Source organism: Psammomys obesus, unplaced genomic scaffold (genome assembly GCF_907164565.1).
Source record: "Psammomys obesus unplaced genomic scaffold, mPsaObe1.curated_primary_1811, whole genome shotgun sequence".
In the NCBI taxonomy this organism is placed as follows: Eukaryota; Metazoa; Chordata; class Mammalia; order Rodentia; family Muridae; genus Psammomys; species Psammomys obesus.
Genome location: NW_026596079.1, coordinates 29010281 through 29029871, shown reverse-complemented (window position 1 = coordinate 29029871; position 19591 = coordinate 29010281). Strand labels below are relative to the sequence as shown.

The 19591-nt window shown below is 35.0% G+C and overlaps 1 protein-coding gene across 1 annotated transcript in view; it reads right to left on the bottom strand.

The window, feature by feature from the left end:
- The window catches only part of Csmd3 (CUB and Sushi multiple domains 3), a gene marked incomplete at its 5' end in the record, with an annotated part of 1006505 nt that overhangs the window by 438926 nt on the left and 547988 nt on the right, over positions 1–19591 (bottom strand). The window contains 3 exons of the mRNA XM_055626685.1: positions 4249–4437; positions 7394–7609; positions 11494–11610. Coding sequence (XP_055482660.1) covers positions 4249–4437; positions 7394–7609; positions 11494–11610 — 522 coding nt within the window. The remainder of the gene's footprint in view (positions 1–4248; positions 4438–7393; positions 7610–11493; positions 11611–19591) is intronic.

The window sequence follows — 19591 nt, the reverse complement described above, 5'->3', positions numbered from 1 at the left end:
ATTGAGGCAGTGTTACCGGAAGATAGTGGAAGAAGAGGAGTCTGGGAGCGAGAAGATTGTAAATTATTAGTCTTCCAGTACATTGTCATGGTGTTATTTTTTCTTCAGCTTTGATGTTCTTTAAAGTGCCCTTTTGTTAATCTTGAGCAATTAGAGTATGCTTTTTTTTTTTTTTTAAATGCCAATCTTGTGGAGCTCCTGTCTATTCCAGGTCTTTCTATCTCCCCCTTCTTTCATAAGGTTCCTTGCACTTTGCCCAAAGTTTAGCTATGAGTCTTAGTATCTCCTTTGTTACCCCGGTGGGAAGTATCTTTCAGAGGTCCCCTGTGGAAGGCTCCTGTCCTGTTACTTTTCTTCTCCTACTTCCAATGTTTATCGTGTTTGCCCTTCTGAATGGGGTTTTAGCCTCTTCCCTATGGTTCTCCTTGTTGTTTAGCTTCTTCAGGACTATAGATTTTAGTATGTTTTTCCTATATTATATGACTATTATCCACTTATAAGTGGGTATATATCATGTATGTCTTTCTGCTTCTGGGATACCGCACTCAGGAGCCAAAAATCACTGGGTGCGAGGGGCCCTGCAGAGACTGATACTCCAGCCAAGGAACATGCATGGAGAAGATCAAAACCCCTTGCTCAGATGAAGCCCAAAGGCTGCTCAGTTTACAAGTGGGATGTCTCTGATATGTACTCAGTGTCTGGCTCTTTGATCACCTCCCTCTGGAGTGTGCAGCCTTGCTATGCCACAGAGGAAGACAATGCAGCCAGCCCTGATGAGACCTGATAGGCTAGGTCAGATGGAAGAAGAGAAGGACCTCCCCTATCAGTGGACTAGGGGAGGGCATACAGGGAGAGGAGGGAGGGTGGGTAAGACTGGGAGGAGACAAGAGAGGGGGCTACAGCCAGGATACAAAGTGAATAAATTGAAATATATGAATAAATAAATGTTTGAAAATCATAAAAAATGCCTATCTTATTACCACAGCTTTTTACCCCAAGTATTTGTGTCTGTTTAGCACAGTTACTCGTTTACTTTAGAGCTATTGATTTGTATAGAGGACATACTGCCAAACTTCTTTTTAAAAGAGGATGCAGAAAATTGAGACATTTTCTGAAATTTATTCAGCTAGTTAATGATAGAACAAAACCAATTCAAATATTTAATCCGTAAATTTGCTTAGCATCTGTTCACTTCGTTGATGGTTGAAGTCACAAATGAGTCACATTTAACATTACAATGATGAGGACCTGGTGCCTGTAATTTCTTTAAGAAAAGCTTCGATTTTGAGATGGAATAGACATAATTGCTTAATGATGGATTTTTCTCTTTTCTGTCTTTTTTTCTTTTAGAACCTGCAAGAACAGGTTCAGATTCACACAAATGTTATACTGATAGCGCTGTGTCCTCATGCTGTCTACCCACAGCCTTGTTTTTCTGTTACCAACACTCATTTTTAAGCTACAAAAATCAATAAAAAAAACACTGTATGTATCTAAAAAAGACCAAAAAAAAAAAAAAAAGTGAATAAAGTATGTCTGTCTAACATAGAGATCATTTTTCTCATTTGACTCATGATTAAAGCATGATTTTGTTACTTGTTGGAGGTCACACACACAAATCAGTGCCATACGGAATTAGAAAGAGAAGTAGATGTGTTTTTTGGGATTTTGAGCGTGAATGTGTTAATGTCTTTAAGATGACTTGGAATGCACGGGCTTCTTACAATGGGCGGAATCTTACTGAGAGACAAATCACTGTTCGTATTGAACTTGCTAATCTACTTTGCAAAACATCTTCCATCATTAACTGCTTGCTTATTTGCAACAGGGCCTGGCTTGGGATTCTAGTTTAGTTGGACACTGCGTGAAGATACACTCGTTTTCCTGGTTGTAAAAGATGGCACAAGTTCAAACCAGATGAAATCTTAGCATAAAGAAGAGGAAGTGGATACAAAACCCCATTCCTCATCAAGAAGCTCTTTGCAATTGATATCTTCTGGGAAAAGGAAAACTAATTTTCTCCAATGCAGTACATCTCTCTACTGGGTATATCTATTAACCACACTCTAGTTCAGGCTCCAGTGGGTAGTTGGCCAAAACAAAACAGACTCTTTTTCTTGTGCTTGTCTTTTTGGTTTGGTGTTGTTTGCTATTATTTCTTTTCTCATTTAGTTATTTATTGTTTGTTGCTGTTGGTTTTTTTTTTTTAAAGAGTTGAACTGTGATAGATTTATAGGAAGTAAAATGGATGAAAGTAAAAAGTATGAATGAGAAAATTGTGCAAAAAGAAGCAGCATTGCGGATTAAACATCTGTAGGATGGCTCATTCTTGTGTCCTATTCTCAGAAAGCTAAGTATGTGGAACTACCAAGAGCTGAAAGCCAAGTTTAGCTATCCATTGAGTTTGATAGCACTCCACAGAATTAGACCCTGTCCTGTTCTATTATCTGTCCACCTGAAAATAAAACAGAGCAAGTCATTTGCTGATATGAATAATGTCAAACAACATGTCCTGTTTTTGTCTAACTATAGTGATCAAAAAAATAAAAAAAAGTAAGTGGACATATGTGGGTCTAGAATTACAAAGATGAGCATATTTGTGATAAAGAGCAAACAAACTAGTAGAGAAAAGTTTGATAAAAATTATAGAATTATTGAAAAACATTCTATTACTTATAGCTGTTCCATCTTCCAAGTTAAATACATACATGTGATAGGAAATATTAAGGTCGACAGAATCAATCATAAATTTCAATCAGTGTAAAAGTAGAAAGAGCTTTTATATTTTTAATTTGAAACTGTATGTAAGAGTCTCACAGCAAAAATTGCTTTCTAAAATTGTCTAAATATTCTTTCACCCTTCCAATTAAAGATCTATATATGAATAAATTAAATATAATGAGAAATTTTAAGTTTTTTTTTTCTGAGTTAGTAACAGTCTAGTATTTGTCACCTTAGGAGAAAATTTTTAACTCTGTGTGACTTTGAGCCTGTGTCTAAAGCAGCTTCTGAGATACTGTTATAAAGGACTGGGCATATTGGGAGATTTACCTTTGTATAAATCATGCTCAAGCTCAATCCTACCACTTATAAACTTGATTTTGGGTACATTATTTAACATATAAGGATCAAGTTTTACAGAAAAAAAAAAGGAAAATCAATATATTGGGAGTTGTGAGCATTAAATGAGATTCTGTTGTTTGAAAGAGGATATTATAACCCTCACCACAGTGAAACTCAAGAATATTGATTTATGTCCAATTATAGGTGTTTCTTAATAAATATATATATTTTTTTTATTTCAGGACAATAAACACTAATAATTATTGAATGTCCAGTGACCTGACATTGTTCTTATCTCTGGAGTGTCTGTTTAAATGGAAAGTAGCTTAAATAATGATGAAAAAAATCTACTTATTTTTGTCCCTTATTTTGACAAAATACTCATTTAAAATTATATTAGATCCAGACTTTTTACACTTAAATTACTGCTAGTCTTTATCTCACAACATGAATAACTATCAATCCATTTATCATGAGTCAATAGGTGCCTTAAAACTCTTATCTCTTCTATAATTGACTCATTTTCCTTGTAATTTTCTTTTATACCTATAAATTACAAGTAATAAAATAGTGTCGAAACATCAGTCAGAATATAGCATCAAAACAATAGATTTCACCGTGTAAGCGTTTCTATAGAAATTGTCCAGTGCTAGATTCTGAGTGCTGGACTGTTGGATAATGGGGCAATTTACCTTTCTAGCCATTTCTTCATACTCAAATTGACTGTTCTCCCTCCTTGTTGTGAGTGAGTTATCAGAAAAAAAAAAAAAAAGAGTTTAGGTATGTAAATCAGACACCTAGAGACAGAATAAACCAATCACAAAAGAATCACTCAGAAATCTTCATGTTAATTTTAACTTTTAGGAAATGAATCCATGCATTATTTCAGGTTTTGTAATTTTTATTATCTTGTTTAGTTATCTGTGGATCATCAATGTATTTATCTTATGCCTGTTTCATTTGTTTTTATTATTATCTGAAAACCTGTTGAGAAGCATAGTTGTTTGATTGCAGCAGCAGAATAATTGGGGTACACCATATTGCCAAATTGAAAAGAAAATAGAAGTAACTAATGTGAAAGAAATGCAGAAATTCAACAGATTATAAGAAAAAAAAGTGTGTAATCATGCAACTTCATGGACAGTGACTACACATACAAGCAAATGAAAGCAGCTGACCACGTACCCACACACCTTGGCAGAGGTGCACTCCACACTCGCCGGCCACCGCCAAGACAGATGATCTCCGAAGAGCCTTCTAGTCTGTAACCCAGCGAGCATGAGAAGGTCAGAGTATCACCGACCCCAAAGCTGAACCCAACTCGGCTACCATACTGAGGAATTCCAGGGTCTTCACAAGGCTCAAGGTTATATTCTGTAAGAGTTAAATAAATCACCCAGAAAAGAGAAATGAGAGTGATCAGTTTAAAAATACATTTCTTATATTTAAGACCTTGCTGTGCTATGGGGGCACTTCATTTTCTTTGTGTGCGTGTGTTACATTTAATAACTAAGGGAGTACTTTCATGTGTGAAATTCAGTGAGGATGGGAAAATGCAACCTGATTGATAAGCTGAAAATGTAACTATGTATCTCATGATGTTTTTTTTTCTTTCAGCATTAGAAATTTTTTCCACTTTACAAAGTTTTTAATTATAGTAATGACATGAGGGATGTGTATTTTCAAGCAAAAGTAACATTTGAAATAAAATCATTATCAGTAAGAAAAAAAGTGCCTTTCACTTAACTGCTTTAATTGAAATGGTGATGGCTGTTGTGCAGCTAGTGTCAGGTATTCAATTAGCTCACATTCTGAAAAACATCTATCTTCAGATGGCAAAGTTTATGTAAGAATGAAGGAACTCTGCACTGGTAATAATTACTTGATGGATTTATACAGGAACCCTCCCCAGGCAATGAATGAACATGTGAAAATGCATGACTAAACAGTTTTCAAGGTAAAAGAATGGTTCTTGAAACATAATTTATATGTAGACTTAATAAGAAACAGCTCTCCTAAATATATTTCCAGGAGACTATTTTTTAACCAGTTACTATGGTAAAAATAACAAACAAAGAGGATTTTTTTATGTTTTTTGTTGTGAATTATTTGGGTATATCTCAAATATCTAGATTTAAATTGATTATATTCATATATAGATTGCTTCAATTATTCTAGTAGTTAAGTATTTTCATAAAAATAGTTAAATGATAATTTAAAGAACAATATTGGCACTTATATGTATTCATAAACACATGTAACAACTTTATTGTAGAAAAGAATTGCATTTGTATCATTGTATGTGCATTATATGTAATAATTTCAATGTTCTCGAGTCAGCATATAATTTACTTGCTAATGTGTTTCTATATAGAGAAATAGCTTTTTATGCTATTATAATTATACAGTACAACTTCATGTGATAAGTGTACATTTTATTTTCTTTACTTTTATTATTATTTATTACAATTTATTCACTATACATTCCGGGTGTAACCCCCTCTTTCATCTCCTCCTGTTCCCGATATTCCTCTTTCCTCCCCTGCTATGTCCCTCCCTTAGTTCACTGGTAGTCCACTCCCCTATCTGACCCAGCCCATCAGGACTTATCAGGACTGTATTGATCCTCTTTCTCTATAGCTAAAAGAAGCTAAACCACAAGGAGGACCCTAGGAAAGATGCTTAATCCTCATTCAGAAGGGCAGACAGGATAGACATTAGATGTGGTAGAAGACAAGGGACAGTACAGGAGCCTACCTCAGAGGACCTCTGAAAGACTCTACCCAGCAGAGTATCAAACAGAAGCTGAGACTCATAGATACACCTTTTTATGACCCTTATCCTAATAACTTTTCTTGGAACTCAAGTCATACTAGAGCTGAGATCTGGAATTAATATCCCTGTAGGCTATTCATGTTGGAATTGAAAATAGCCCAATGACACAGGATTTCTGGCACAAGGAAATGATCCTTACCCAGGTTAGGGCTCATTGCACATCACTGGTAGCTTGGATACATAGCTAAGATTTCCTGTGTTTGATTTCCTCCTTTCAGTAAGTGGTAATACTGTAACAGAAGATGCAGTGGCAGATACATTTCTCTAGCAACAACTTTAAATAAATTGTTTCCATTAAAAATTTTGTTATACTTTTTTTCTATTAATGAAAGAAAGAGCAACAACCTCACATAAAGCTTGAGGCCAGGAGTTATACTAACAGTGTCATTTGTCTATAAATGGTGTTGTTGTCTATGAAAGTCTATTCATACTTCTTTCTTATAAATTTTATATGCAAAACTAGGAAAAGTAAATTTATTTTTTTATCTTGGTCAGTCAGTATGTCATTATAAGACAAATAAAGCTAGATAGATTTCACAAGTTTAACTCACATTTTCTTTTTTTGCATTTCTAATTAATATTATTATTTATTACAATCTATTCACTTGTTATCCCTGCTGTAGTCCACTCCCTCATTTCCTTCCAATCCCACCTTCCCTCCCTCTTCTCCCCCTATGCTCCTCCTCTAATCCAATAATAGGGGAGATCCTCATGTCCTTCTATCTGACCCTAGCCTATCAGGTTTCATCAGGACTGGATGAATTGTCTTCCTCTGTGGCATAACAAGGCTGTACCCCCCACCAGGGGGAGGTGATCAGAGAGCCTGCCATTGAGTTCACGTCAGAGACAGCCCCTGCTCCCTTACTAGGGTATCCACTTGGTGACTAAGTCTATGGGCTACAACTGAGCAGGGATTTTAGGTCCTCTCCATGCATCGTCCTTGTTTGGGGTATCAGTCTCTTCAGGACCCCCTGGGAGAGTTATTTTTTTCCTCTGTTGGTCTCTTTTTGGAGCTCCTGTCCCCTCCAGGTCTCTGCCTTCCCCATCGTTCATAAAATTCCATGCACTCCACCCAAAGTTTGGCTATGAGTCTCAGCCTCTGCTTCAATACCTTGATCAGTGGAGTCTTTCACAGGCCATCTGTGGTAGGCTCCAGTGTCCTGTTCCCTGTCTTCTCTTGCTTCTGATGTCTATTTAACTCACATTCTCTATTTGAGTCCAATTGATAAAACATGAAAGAATTATAGCAATTATATATAATTTATATATAGATTAATTATTTGCCTTTTATTTAATGCTTTGTATTGTGTGACTGGAGACAATCTTCAAGGCATTCCAAAGCTTCTCAAAGTGTAGTTTTCCTTTGTTTTTCTAATTTAAACATTTTTTCATTTTTCTGCAATTTTCCCATTTTTGTTTGTCATGTTAATAATAATATTATAAACTTAATCATTTTAAGTTTACTGAAAGACTTCTAGTTTCATTGTTTTCTCACCAGAGAACGTGATATTGAATCCTTCATATGATATTGAAAAGTCTGAAATGAAGCGTAACTGAGCCCTGAAGTTTCCATAGAGACCAGCATTGATTGTTGAAGGAAGTTCTGAACCAGTGAGGCGTGCCAGTGGCTGGGTAAAACTACCATTCTCTGTGATCAGTAAATAGTCATGGTGATCTTCTAAATGAAAAGTGTGAAAGTTGAACTGCACACCTGCGAATAAAAAGTAGGAATATTAGACTTATATTGGGCAAAACATGTAAATGCACTATAAAAAGTTTCCATGAACGTAAAGCATTCATATGCTTGGTTTGAAATGAAATCTGGAAAGGAAATCCACTGTTACTACATATTGTAAATGTACAGAATAATTATTATCCTTTGTGTTTTTTCAGATTATTTATGAACAATATGCTGGGCAAAACCTAGAAACCATGAGAACATGTCTGGAAAAGAATAACTTTATTTTTATAGTTGCAAGGAAAATATGTATCCTTGTAACTTCCTGGTGTCTGTCAAGCATGTTTTCTCCATTTTTCTCCAGTCTCCTCAAACAATATGAAAATGGTGTTAATGAACTCTCAACTTTCAAACAAACCTAAGTCTAGTTCAGAAAAAATAAAATAAACAAAGCAAACACAGGGAGATAATATTTATTAAAGAAGTATAATAACTCATTATCTATTTATTTTTATACCTTTCAAGCTTTCCTTATAATACGCTGAAGTGTGGACATCATTTATGAACTTATTGAATTTTGAACACTAAATGATCAGTTTCCAAACAGTATGAACACTGATGTGTACACTTCTGACACTAGAACTAGTGCCATGAAAATTGTTGTCACTTCACTTTGACACAGACAATTGATCCCTGAGCTCCTAACAGCACGATCCAGTTTCCTATTTCATATAAGTGTTCTTGTAGTTTCTATAATTGAATTATGAACTACTGTTCTTTGGGGTCTGGTTTGTACTCAACATTAGACATGTGTGGCTTATATGTTGATCACATTCAGTTACCTGCTCAATTGTTGATGGTCATTGCGGTGCCTTGCATTTTATCATGAATTTGTTTGTGCCAATATTAATATGCAAATATCACTTTTGATGTACACATGTATTAATTTCTCTACATGAATATATAAGAGTAGAATGATTACACCCTTAGGTCATACATTCAGTTTTATGAAGAATGGCTTTACAAAATATCTGTTCTGATTTACATTTCCAATAGTTAAGTATGGTAGTTCTGCATCCTTACTTATACTTCTTGGTTTTATTTCTCCTATTGAGGAAATACAGACCAACAATGGGATAAAATATGAGAAGACGAGCATATATATGCTTTTATTTAAATATGTTCTGATATACATTGATTTTTTTCAGGGAAAATTAAGGTTTCTGATAAATACTGATGCTGATAAGGTCTTTGTCAAGTATGCTACTTTTTTGTTGTTTTATTTTGCATTTGTTTTATTCTCTCTATCAATAACATGGATTTCCAATGCGGATGAGAAAAGAGTGTTTGGTACAGTGGAATAACTTAACACTTATTAACTGTTGTTCATCGTTTAATCCTAAAGATATAGCATCATGGAAACAGAAGTAATAGTTAGTCAAAGATTGTTTAGAGGCTTCTAAAAGCAATGACTTTCAAAAGAAACACGGGTTGAGGAACAGGCCTGGGTCAGGCATGAGAAAGAACATAGAAAAAGACAAAATCTTAAAAGGCAGTGAGAGGAAATGCTTGGGATTAAAATCACAGTTCTTTCCCCTTCTCATGGGAATGACTTTTCAAGATGCTTTGTTAAAGTGAGTTAAGTGAGAGATACTCTTGTAAACCCTTGACCTTAAAGTCAAAAATATCAGTGAGGTCTCAGTTTTGTTAGTCATTTAACCAGTGATAGCTTTGAAGGTGATTTTATGTTTTATTTTCCAACTTGTAAACTTATAGGTTTGTACTTTATTTGTACATTATAACCTACAGATCTTGTGTTGTCTATTTTATTTTCTGACAGCTCTCTATCTCCATAAGAAAACACAGATGTAGCTTAATTTTTGTTTGCTTATGAATCTGTTTTCTTCTTTGATACAGAGCATTAGTCTTATGTGCCCAAATAGTCAATAAATATGTGTAATAAAGAGATTATTGGCCATATATTTGGAAACTTTTTACATCTTACTTCCAAGATTCTTATAAATCTTATAAATTCTTATAAATCTATTGATGTTTACACTTAAGTATAAGAATCCTCTGACATTATAATGCAAATATAAATGAAAGGCAATGAACTTTAAAATTCCATCATAGAATCTTTAAGTCAAAAATTGTGATGAAATATAGCAGAATTACAGAGATAAGTAGAAATAACCTGCTGCATATGTAATTACAGAATGTGAGGTACTTAGGATAATTGCTACCTAAAATCACAATAATCTTAAAGCATAAATTGTGAGATTAAACACTCATAAATTAGTACTATGCCACAGGGATGAAAGAATTAATGAGAATGAATGCAGGCCTCATCAATGGAGACTTCTGCAACATTTGTGTTTAGCTGTGTAACTCTGAAACTTTAGAGTGAAGTACTCCCTTAGCTGGGTCATCTTCAGAGGAAGAGACCTGGAACGGTGATTTGCTTGGTGTTTTATTTGTTATTTATAGTTTTGGTGGCAAGTTTCTTACCTTAGAAATCCAACTTGTATAACAATTTAAGAAATGATTAGGGCTTCTCCCAAGGAACATCCCTGTAATCGGACCTAGTCACAAAAAGATGCCACTCCATGTCTCCAGACACCCATAAGTAGAAATCAATGTGGCCTGTGAAAGGTTAGACTATCCCCTTCTCCCAACTCTAAGTCCTTCAAGTCACTTTGTCTTGTGTTTGGAACAGTGCTTCAAGCAAACACTGCTAGCTCTTAAAAGAAGGTACATAAACCTGCATTCTTGGGCATGTAAATACTGATTTAATTAACACAGCCTGTAAAGATGTGAAAACTTAAGTGATAATTAAACCTCTGTTTACATAGCAAGCAACTTGTAGTCCTCTTTTTTTTTTTTTTTGTATAATGTTAGGGAGTTTATTTCAAACTCACTTCATCCACTGCACAACAAAATAATAGGATGTTTTCTTTAATTTCCAACAGAAACTTCTGTATCCTACAAAACTACACAAACCAGATTCATAATATCAACAACTTCACTGCTTCTGGGACTTCCTATATTCTCATTTTAACAGTTTTTCATAGCAGCTTTTAAGTCACTATTGGAAACATAACTAGAGCAACCCACATATAATCCTCACCTCTCAATAAAATGGTGTAAAATTTTATTAAAAGTAAATTTGTTTAATAAAAACACAAAATTACATTTGCTAAAATTCTTTTTAGAATTAAGAAATTCTGATAGTATTTTTCCATTGTTACTTTTTACTTTGGATTTATTGAGGTTTTCAATAGTAACGATAAAATAAATAATAACAATGTCTCAACAATTGTAAACTAAAAATACTTAAAACTGAATTTAAAAATAAGTCTGTGCTTCTAGGTAAATATTCGATCATTATCACTTTAATATTGTGGGATGCTAATCTTTCCAGTGCTGCTCTTTTGATGAATTGTCTTGTTAATTTACTAGTCAAATTCCAATAGCATCAATTATAACCACTGGAGTCCCACATCACCTTTCAAATGAATGCTTATTTCAAAAGATATAGATAAATATCTACTATGAACAAACTACTATTTTAAAGATTGCCTTTATGATGTGAGACATAATTTGGATGAGAAGCCATATGTAACAGTTATAAATTTATATAGAACTATCATTATAACAATATTTTTTACACAAGTATGATGAACTAAGCTCCATTCAATGCTGATCTCTTTCAGGTTTTATTTCTGAACAAACTCCAAATATTTGCTAAGAAAAGTCAGCTAACTCCAGAGCAATTTTGATTTAAAAATGAGCACTTTTAATTGAATTTAATTTTAGCACTTACCTAGTTTTGGACATTAAAATAGATAGCTAAAATAAAGATGTATCCAAATAAATACTCAAACAATTATTCAATATTCTTGACTAAAACAAAGTACCTTTTCCATGGGTTACATCAACTGTCCATGTACAATTCAGAGAATTTGGATAAAATTCTGGGTAACCAGGTGATAAGATTGTCCCACTAGGTCCTCTCACATCTCCTCCACATAGTGCTGAAAATACAAAGAGAACGTTTTTGTCAGTTACCGTTGGAGAGGCAGAGGCTGAGCAAATTTCTCATCTCCTCTGGAAAGAAGATGAGTCCCATTATGTTTGTCTAATCAACTTCCTGTTAATAAGAGGCGTATGTAAAGACTTCTTTCAAATACAGCAAAATCCTCTCATCCATTTTAGCAGCAGGGAAGAAAAATGTATTAACAGTTTCTGAGAATTATCACAGGCCCTAAGAGAACATAGCCCAGTATTTCACATTTGAATTTGAAGTATATCCTTACACTTTTCTAATTATAAGCAACATTTGAATAAATTGGTGGTCAATTAAACATGAGTAATTAATTGTTTAGCAGCTTCTCTTATTAAACACTAAGAAATGAGTTAATTATGTAAAATTGTTTTCTATAGATTCCTGAAAGGAAGTGTGTCACACATCATGGGATTCCTTTTAAAGCAGTAAAGGAAGATGTGAAAACAGTTTGAAGTCTTCATTGCTTCCGTACTTCATTGAGAAATGAATATCATAAACAAAATGGGATTCTTGCAGGGACAAAGATGCTACAGCTATCTTGGTGATAAAGTCTATAAGCAATATCTCAGAAAAGTCAAGGCAAATAAAAGTTTATGATCTGCCATTGAATAAATTATCTGAATCAATATTCACATACTTTTAGAAAAATGTTTCTATCTTCCACCATATAAAAGTCATCAAAGCCTATATTACACATTGGAATCAACAATTATTTAATTTTATCTGTGTTAAGAGACCAATAAAAGACATAGGTCAGATTTACATTCTGTTCTACATGAAAAGGCAAACTCCTTCGGATACGGACAGGGCAGTCAAAACCATGTTTTTAAGCCACTTTCCCCAAGATAACAGAAAGTTCAGTGATCTTTATCCTTGTTTCCTACCATGATCACAGTTTTCTTTCCACATATCTGTGACGATTCTGGGAGGTGGCAAGACAGTCTGACCTCTGCCCAACTTTGACTGACAGGAAATACTGAGTCAGTGATCTCTAGGATTATTTAAGCATAAAGGCTTGGACTTACTAACTGAAAATATAAATACATCTATGTGGTTTTTTTTTAATACATATATCTACAGATGTAATGACTAAGACCTTTTATTGAGGTAACTTAGCAAGCAATATTCCTAAAATTAAGCACACACTTCCAAACATAGACATTATTATCAAATCATTATACAATCATGAATTAGATCTTATTCTTATGCTTAGGGTATGTGCAGTCTGTCATTGCTAATCATTATTCCTAAATTTTTCAGTTTTCTTTTCATGTTTTAGAAACCTATATTGTGCTTCTGTGATTAGTCTCACAAGTACATACACCAGTCCAACTATGTCTTTCTGATAATGACATTACAAAGATGGACTATCTTCTTTTTTCTTTATTTTTAATTAAATTTTATTTTTTATAGTAATTACAGTTTATTCACTTTGTATCCCAGCTGTAGCCCCCTCCCACATTCCCTTCCAATCACCACCTACTCTTCTTCATCTCCTCCCTTCCTTCTCTAAATCCACTGATAGGGGAGGTCCTCCTCCCCTTTCATCTGACCCTAGCTTATCAGGTCTCATCAGGACTGGCTGCAATGTCCTCCTCTGTGGCCTAGAAAGGCTGCTCCTCCTTCGGGGTGGGGGTAGGGGTGGAGGTCAAAGATCTAGCCACTGAGTTCATGTCAGAGACAGTTCCTGTTCCCCTTACTGGGGAACCCACTTGGATACTGAGATTTCTTCTTTCTTTTTTTCTGTTTGCCTGCTTGTCTGTCTTTTGTGTGTGTGTGTTTATCTCTCTGTGTGTGGTATACATATATTGGGAGGATTCATACTAGTGTGGACACCTGTGCTTGCTAGTGAATTTCCATGTGTGTGATATATGTAGAGGCTTGCAGTTGAAGTCATGTGTCTTTCTTTCTACACTATTTTCTCCTCTGACCCCCGAACTTCCCAGTTTCACTGCGTTAGTTAGGTAGCTTTCTTGGGAGTGTCTGTCATGCAAGTGCTAGGATTAAACGCAGTGCCATTAATGTCCCAGGCTATTATGTGGCTTCTGGGAATCTGGGAATCTTTATACATTAGTCCATCTCCCCAGATTCCCAAACCTTGAATTATTTTCTTAGATTATATTACATCTGTACATTTGTCCCTCCATTCTGAAAACCAAACAAACAAAACAGAATCAATAAAGCACTGTATGATTTTATTCACTGTAGTGTAGTCAATAAAAATAATATACTTCATTAAACCTTTTTATCTTATTGAAAGGATGTGAAATTTAAACAAAACTCAGATAAAAACAATAAAAACAAGAATAACAACAAACCCTAGAGTTTTATATAAAGGTTTTAGAAAGAGTGGAAGTGGGTCAGAGAGTGTGGTTAGTTTGTGGTACTCCTTCCCATTTTATGAGCTTTTTAATGGTGTCACCTAAGAAGAGACTATAATCAAATACACCAGTAGGTCAAGTACTCTAAAATTTGAGACATGTGTTTCACTTGGGATTTCTATTTTGAAATCACTCTGAACAACATATCAAGACTCCTAACCTACACAACAAAGACCAATATCATTCATTTTCCCTGAGGTTCACTTAATTCAAATCATCTTCAAATCAATCTCCCTTTTTTAATTTTACAATATCAGTATTATTTTTTATGTATTTTCATTTATTTTCCAGTTGTTTTGAATGCTATTGAGAATTTTTTGCACTGTCGTCATCAGTGTCCTCATTTGCATGCACATAGTAATGGCTTTCAACTGTTTAAGTGAGACAGTTCTACATTTCAAGTGTTTTCAATGCTGTTTCCTTCATGAGATTGCTATTTATAAGAGAGTGACTAGCACGTGAATTGTTGAGATGCACACTGACACATCCTAGTTCTACAGAAGAAGCTTGTGTGGGATGGCTAAGTCTAAATAGCAGCTTATTCATAAATAAATATCTCATACTTATTGTCAATCTAAAAACCTACCATTTCTACTAGATGAAACAAATGTGGAAGAGAAGATTTATAGCTTATTAGACCCAATCATGAGATATCTTCAATATGAAGACTCATTAAGCATATTTAAATCTAATTTTTTTTTTTTTTGGTTATTTTACTTTATTTTTTTAAGATAGGTTTTCTCTGTGTAACAGTCCTGGCTGTTCTGGAACCCTCTTTGTAGGACAGGCTGTCCTTGAACTCACAGTGATCCTTATGCCTCATGTCTCTGCAGAGTTCTGGGATTAAAGGCATGTGGCAACATCTGGCTAAATCCAATTTCTAAAGATGAATTTATTTTTATTTATTACTATGAGTATTTGTCTGCATGTTTGTGTATGTATGATTCGTGTTCCTGGTGTCCATGGAGGCTAGAATTGGGTATCAGTGTTCCAAAAACTTGAGGTACAGCTGTTATTCACTTGCTGAGAAATACTTTCATGTCCTCTGCAAGAATAATATTTTCTCTTGATTTCTTAGCCACCTTTCCATGACCTAAATACTAAGATTTGATATTTTATGGAATTTTGAGTGTTATTTGGAGGCATAAAAATTTGGTGGTTTGAATGATAAATGTTCCCTATAGTTAGGGTGTTTGAAAATATATTATCTGATTTGCTCAATCATGTTTTTAGTAGCTTTATTCGTAATAGCCAGATCCTGGAAACAACCCAGATGTCCCTCAACGGAGGAATGGATACAGAAATTGTACCTTTACACAATGGAATACTATTCAGCAATTAAAAACAGGAAATCATGAAATTTGCAGGCAAATGGTGGGACCTACAAAAGATCATCTTGAGTGAGGTATCCCAAAAGCAGAAAGACACACATGGTATATACTCACTTATATAGACCTATAAGATACGATAACCATACTGAAATCTATGCACCTAAAGAAGATAAACAAGAAGGAGGACCCAGGGTACGATGATCAATCCTCAGTTAGAAAGACAAATGGGATGGCCATTGGATGTAGGAGTGAGAGGTTCAAAAACTTAGAGTTAATTCCTGGGACTGGGGCAAAATCACAGTCCTTTCAGAGCAGAGATCCAGCAGCAGTCCCCTGCCCAGATTAACCTTAGGGTATGACTAGGGTCATGTAGCCACTAAGAAAGCTCATGGAATGTGTTAACTCCTCTCTCCTTTGCTACAGTCTAACCTGCGCATAACAGGGCAGTACCAGGGGTCAGGCATCCCCCAGGTAGCCAGACCTGACCATTTGCAGTTTTGGTGCCTAAAAACAAACCAATCATTTTAAAGGTCGGATCCCCGAGAGACCCTTTCACCCAATCCTGTAACGCCAAGACCTGCACTTCCCTGCTTGGGTTTTGTCCCCTTAAAAACCCTGTTCCCCAGAGTTGGGGGTCATTTGCCCTTTTGTTCTTGTAAAGGGCAGCCACCCAGCTTATTTGTAATAAAGACCCTCGTGTGGTTTACATCAGACTCAAAGCCTTTCGGTCATTTGGGGACTTGTGATCTGGGTATTACAGGAGAAAACAAGTAACAGGACAGGAGCCTACCACAGACAGCCTCTGAAAGACTCTACCTAGCAGTGTATCAAAACAGATGTTGAGACTCATAACGAAACCTTGGGAAGAGTGCAGGGAATCATATGAAAGAAGGGGGAGTTGATATGACCTGGAGAGGACAGGAGCTCCACAAGGACCAAATATATCTGGGCACAGGGGTCCTCTATGAGACTATTTCTCCAACCAAGGACCATGTATGGATATAACCTAGAACCCCTGCTTAGATGTAGCCCATGGTAGCTCAGTATCCAAGTGGGTACCCTAGTAAGGGGAACAGGGACTATTTCTGACATGAACTCAATGGTGTGCTCTTTGACCTCCCTCTTCCCCTTCCCCCCAGGGAGGAGCAGCCCTGCTAGGCCACAAAGAAGGAATTTGCAGCCAGTCCTGAAGATACCTGATAAACCAGGGTCAGATGAAAGGGGAGGAGGTACTCCCTTATCAGTGGACTTGGAAAGGGGCAGGGAGGAGATGAGGGGGGGAGGGTGGGAGTGGGAGGGAATGAAGGAACAGGATGCAGCTGGGATACAAAGTTAATAAACTGTAATAATAAAAAAATTAAAAACAAATAAAATTTTAAAAAGAAAAGGAAAATATGTTATCAGATTGGTGATGTTGTTTGGAGAGTTTTGAGCAGTACAGACATTTTGAAGGAAGTATATCACTGGGAGGAAATCTTAAGATTAAAATTTGGAGTTTATGTTGCCTGTTTATAGTTCAAGATGTGAGCTCTTAGCTTTCTGATCCTGCTGCTTTGGTAGACATTACAAATGAGCTGTCCTTGATTCTATGTACTTTATCTTTCAGAAACAATAAGCTAAAATGAACTCTTTCTCTTTCAGTTTGTCTTGGTTATTTTTATCAGAGCAAAAATTATAACTAATACAAGAATGAAATTAAAACATGATGCGGTATGTGTTATTATTATAAGATATTTATGAGAGGAAATGAACACCATTTATGTGAATTCAACCTTCCCCACTAATGGTAAGTTCTTGTCCTTCCTCCATAAAGGATCATTATTTCAATATAATGCAAGAGAAAATGAAGCCAACTATTTAAAAAATCAATACTACATAGGTTTTGTGCAGTTAGAAATTCTCAGTATAAAATACAAATACTAAACATATGCATGAGATGGAAGATCAAAAGAGCGTGATGAAATCCTTCACAAAAGAAGCTTTGCAGGAATTTAGGAAAAACAAGACTAGTGGCACAGCTGTAATACCAGCACTCCAGAGGGGCAAAAAGAAGAATCATAAGTTTCAAGACCAAAGTGCTAGACTGTGAAATCTTGTCTAAAACAACAACCACAAAACAAACAAACAAAGGCTAAATCAAACAAACAAACAAAATACTGCATGATGGAGACAGAACGAGAGAGGTAGTCCATGTGGATTACGTGCCTGAGTCCTGTAATTCGTAATTTACACTCCTTTCTCCAAGACTCACAAACAAGCCTGCATTTCGGACATGAGATATAATAAGAAATAACATCAATTCAAAAGGAAGACTTGGTCTGAAAGTGCCATACATTGAAACTCACGTTAATTTCAGTCCCTCTTAGAATTGAGAGACACTTGTGTTGTGCTTGGATTTAGCTGCCTTATACTTAATAAAAATTAATGGTGGCATGACATTTGTACTTCCTTCCTGCTTCTTTGGGAAATATTGCCTCTTTTTTTTCGTTCGGTGAATATTTATTTCTAATGCCAACTCTAATGCTTTTTCATAGTCAGCAAACCTTGTAGTTTTTTGTTTGTTTGTTTGTTTGTTTTTAAACTAGCATTTGTATCAACTCTAGGGGACAATGACCTCCTGACACAAACAAACATTAGAAGTCCTTCTTTACTACAGACATTGGTGTGGGTATGGGCCTGAAATTTTTCATATTGAAACTTTGAATAGCTCTTAATCTTTTATAATTTTGAAGATATAAGTACATAATGCTGTCTTCCTGTGGATATGGTCTGTGCTATCAACGGGAACCTTGGAAAAAGCCTTGTTTCAATAGATTACTCAAACACACAGAGAAAATGCTTAGTGGAGTCATGAAATTGAATTATTGGTTATTATCAGCTCTGACAAGTATTCCACCCTGCTTTTTTAGACTTGATGAGCTGAACCATAATTTGTGCTTTAATTTTTAAAAACCATTGAGTGTATGGTTTTTGTCACTTGTGATCACAGTGTGATGACAAATACAAATGGTATCATACCAAATGCAGAGAGGGTGTGCTGCTGACTTTTGAACATTATTATTAAAACAAATTGGCATAAGGCAGCTCCTAAAACATGATAGCACTGAAAGAATTAAAATATTCAATCATGAAATTACAAATGTCATCTTCCCATTTGAAAAGAACGAAGTAAAGGTATTTGGGAATTATGTTGTAAGTAGGAAGTAGAGGCTGAATCTAAATAACACATAGTTGAACAGGCTAGTCTTTGTAACAAAACATATTTGACAGCACCTCTCAATCTTAGGGGAAGTATTTTTTCACACTGCATGTTTTATGTTAGAAACTGAATACCATGGGAGATCTATCTATCTGTCTGTCTGTCTATCTATCCGTCCACACATAAAATCAAAACCAGTAAAGGTTACTACGATGTTACTTGCTATAACAAGGGACTTTCTATTGCAGAACAGTTGACTTCAATGGGAAGATAGCAAATGAGTACCTTCAGTACATTTGCATGATTGGCAGTTTCAAGATGGGTTTGTTTCAGCCCACAATACATTTAAAATGGAAATAAATGTGGTAGTTCCTCAAAAAGCTAGAAATAGGTGTACCATATAATCCAACCATACTTCTTGGGAATATGCCCAAGAGTTTCCCATGCTGCTACACAGGTGCTTGTTTATTTATGTTCACTGATGCACTATTCACATTAGCCAGCAAATGGAAATAGCCTAAAAATTCACCAATAGATGAATGGGCAATTAAAAAGTTATATATTGAGCATTATAGTATTTATTATTCAGCTGACAAGAAAAATAAATTATGAAATTTTCAAGTAAATAGACAGAGCTGGAAATAATCATTGTGACTGCAGACCCAGATACACAAATATAAAACTTATATATTTCTCTCACATCTGGATAAGTGTTTTTTAGGTATTTGTTATGTGTGTTTCATTTCAAATAACCCATGGGAAGGGCTTTGAAAGGATGTAAGATAAAATAAACTTTTTTAGGGTTTAAAGAGAATATGGCATATGAAAAGTTAAAGTCATTGAAGATGTTATGTTAAGGAAAGGAAAAAATTATAGAACAATTAACATTAAAGTTCAAAAAAATCTGAAAAAGTTATATGAAAATTCCTTCTGTAACCAGAATGTAAAATGAATAAATAAAAAATTAAAATAAAAAAATAAAAAATACTGCTGTAGAAGACTCTTAAAATATGAACATATACATATTTTTAAACAGAG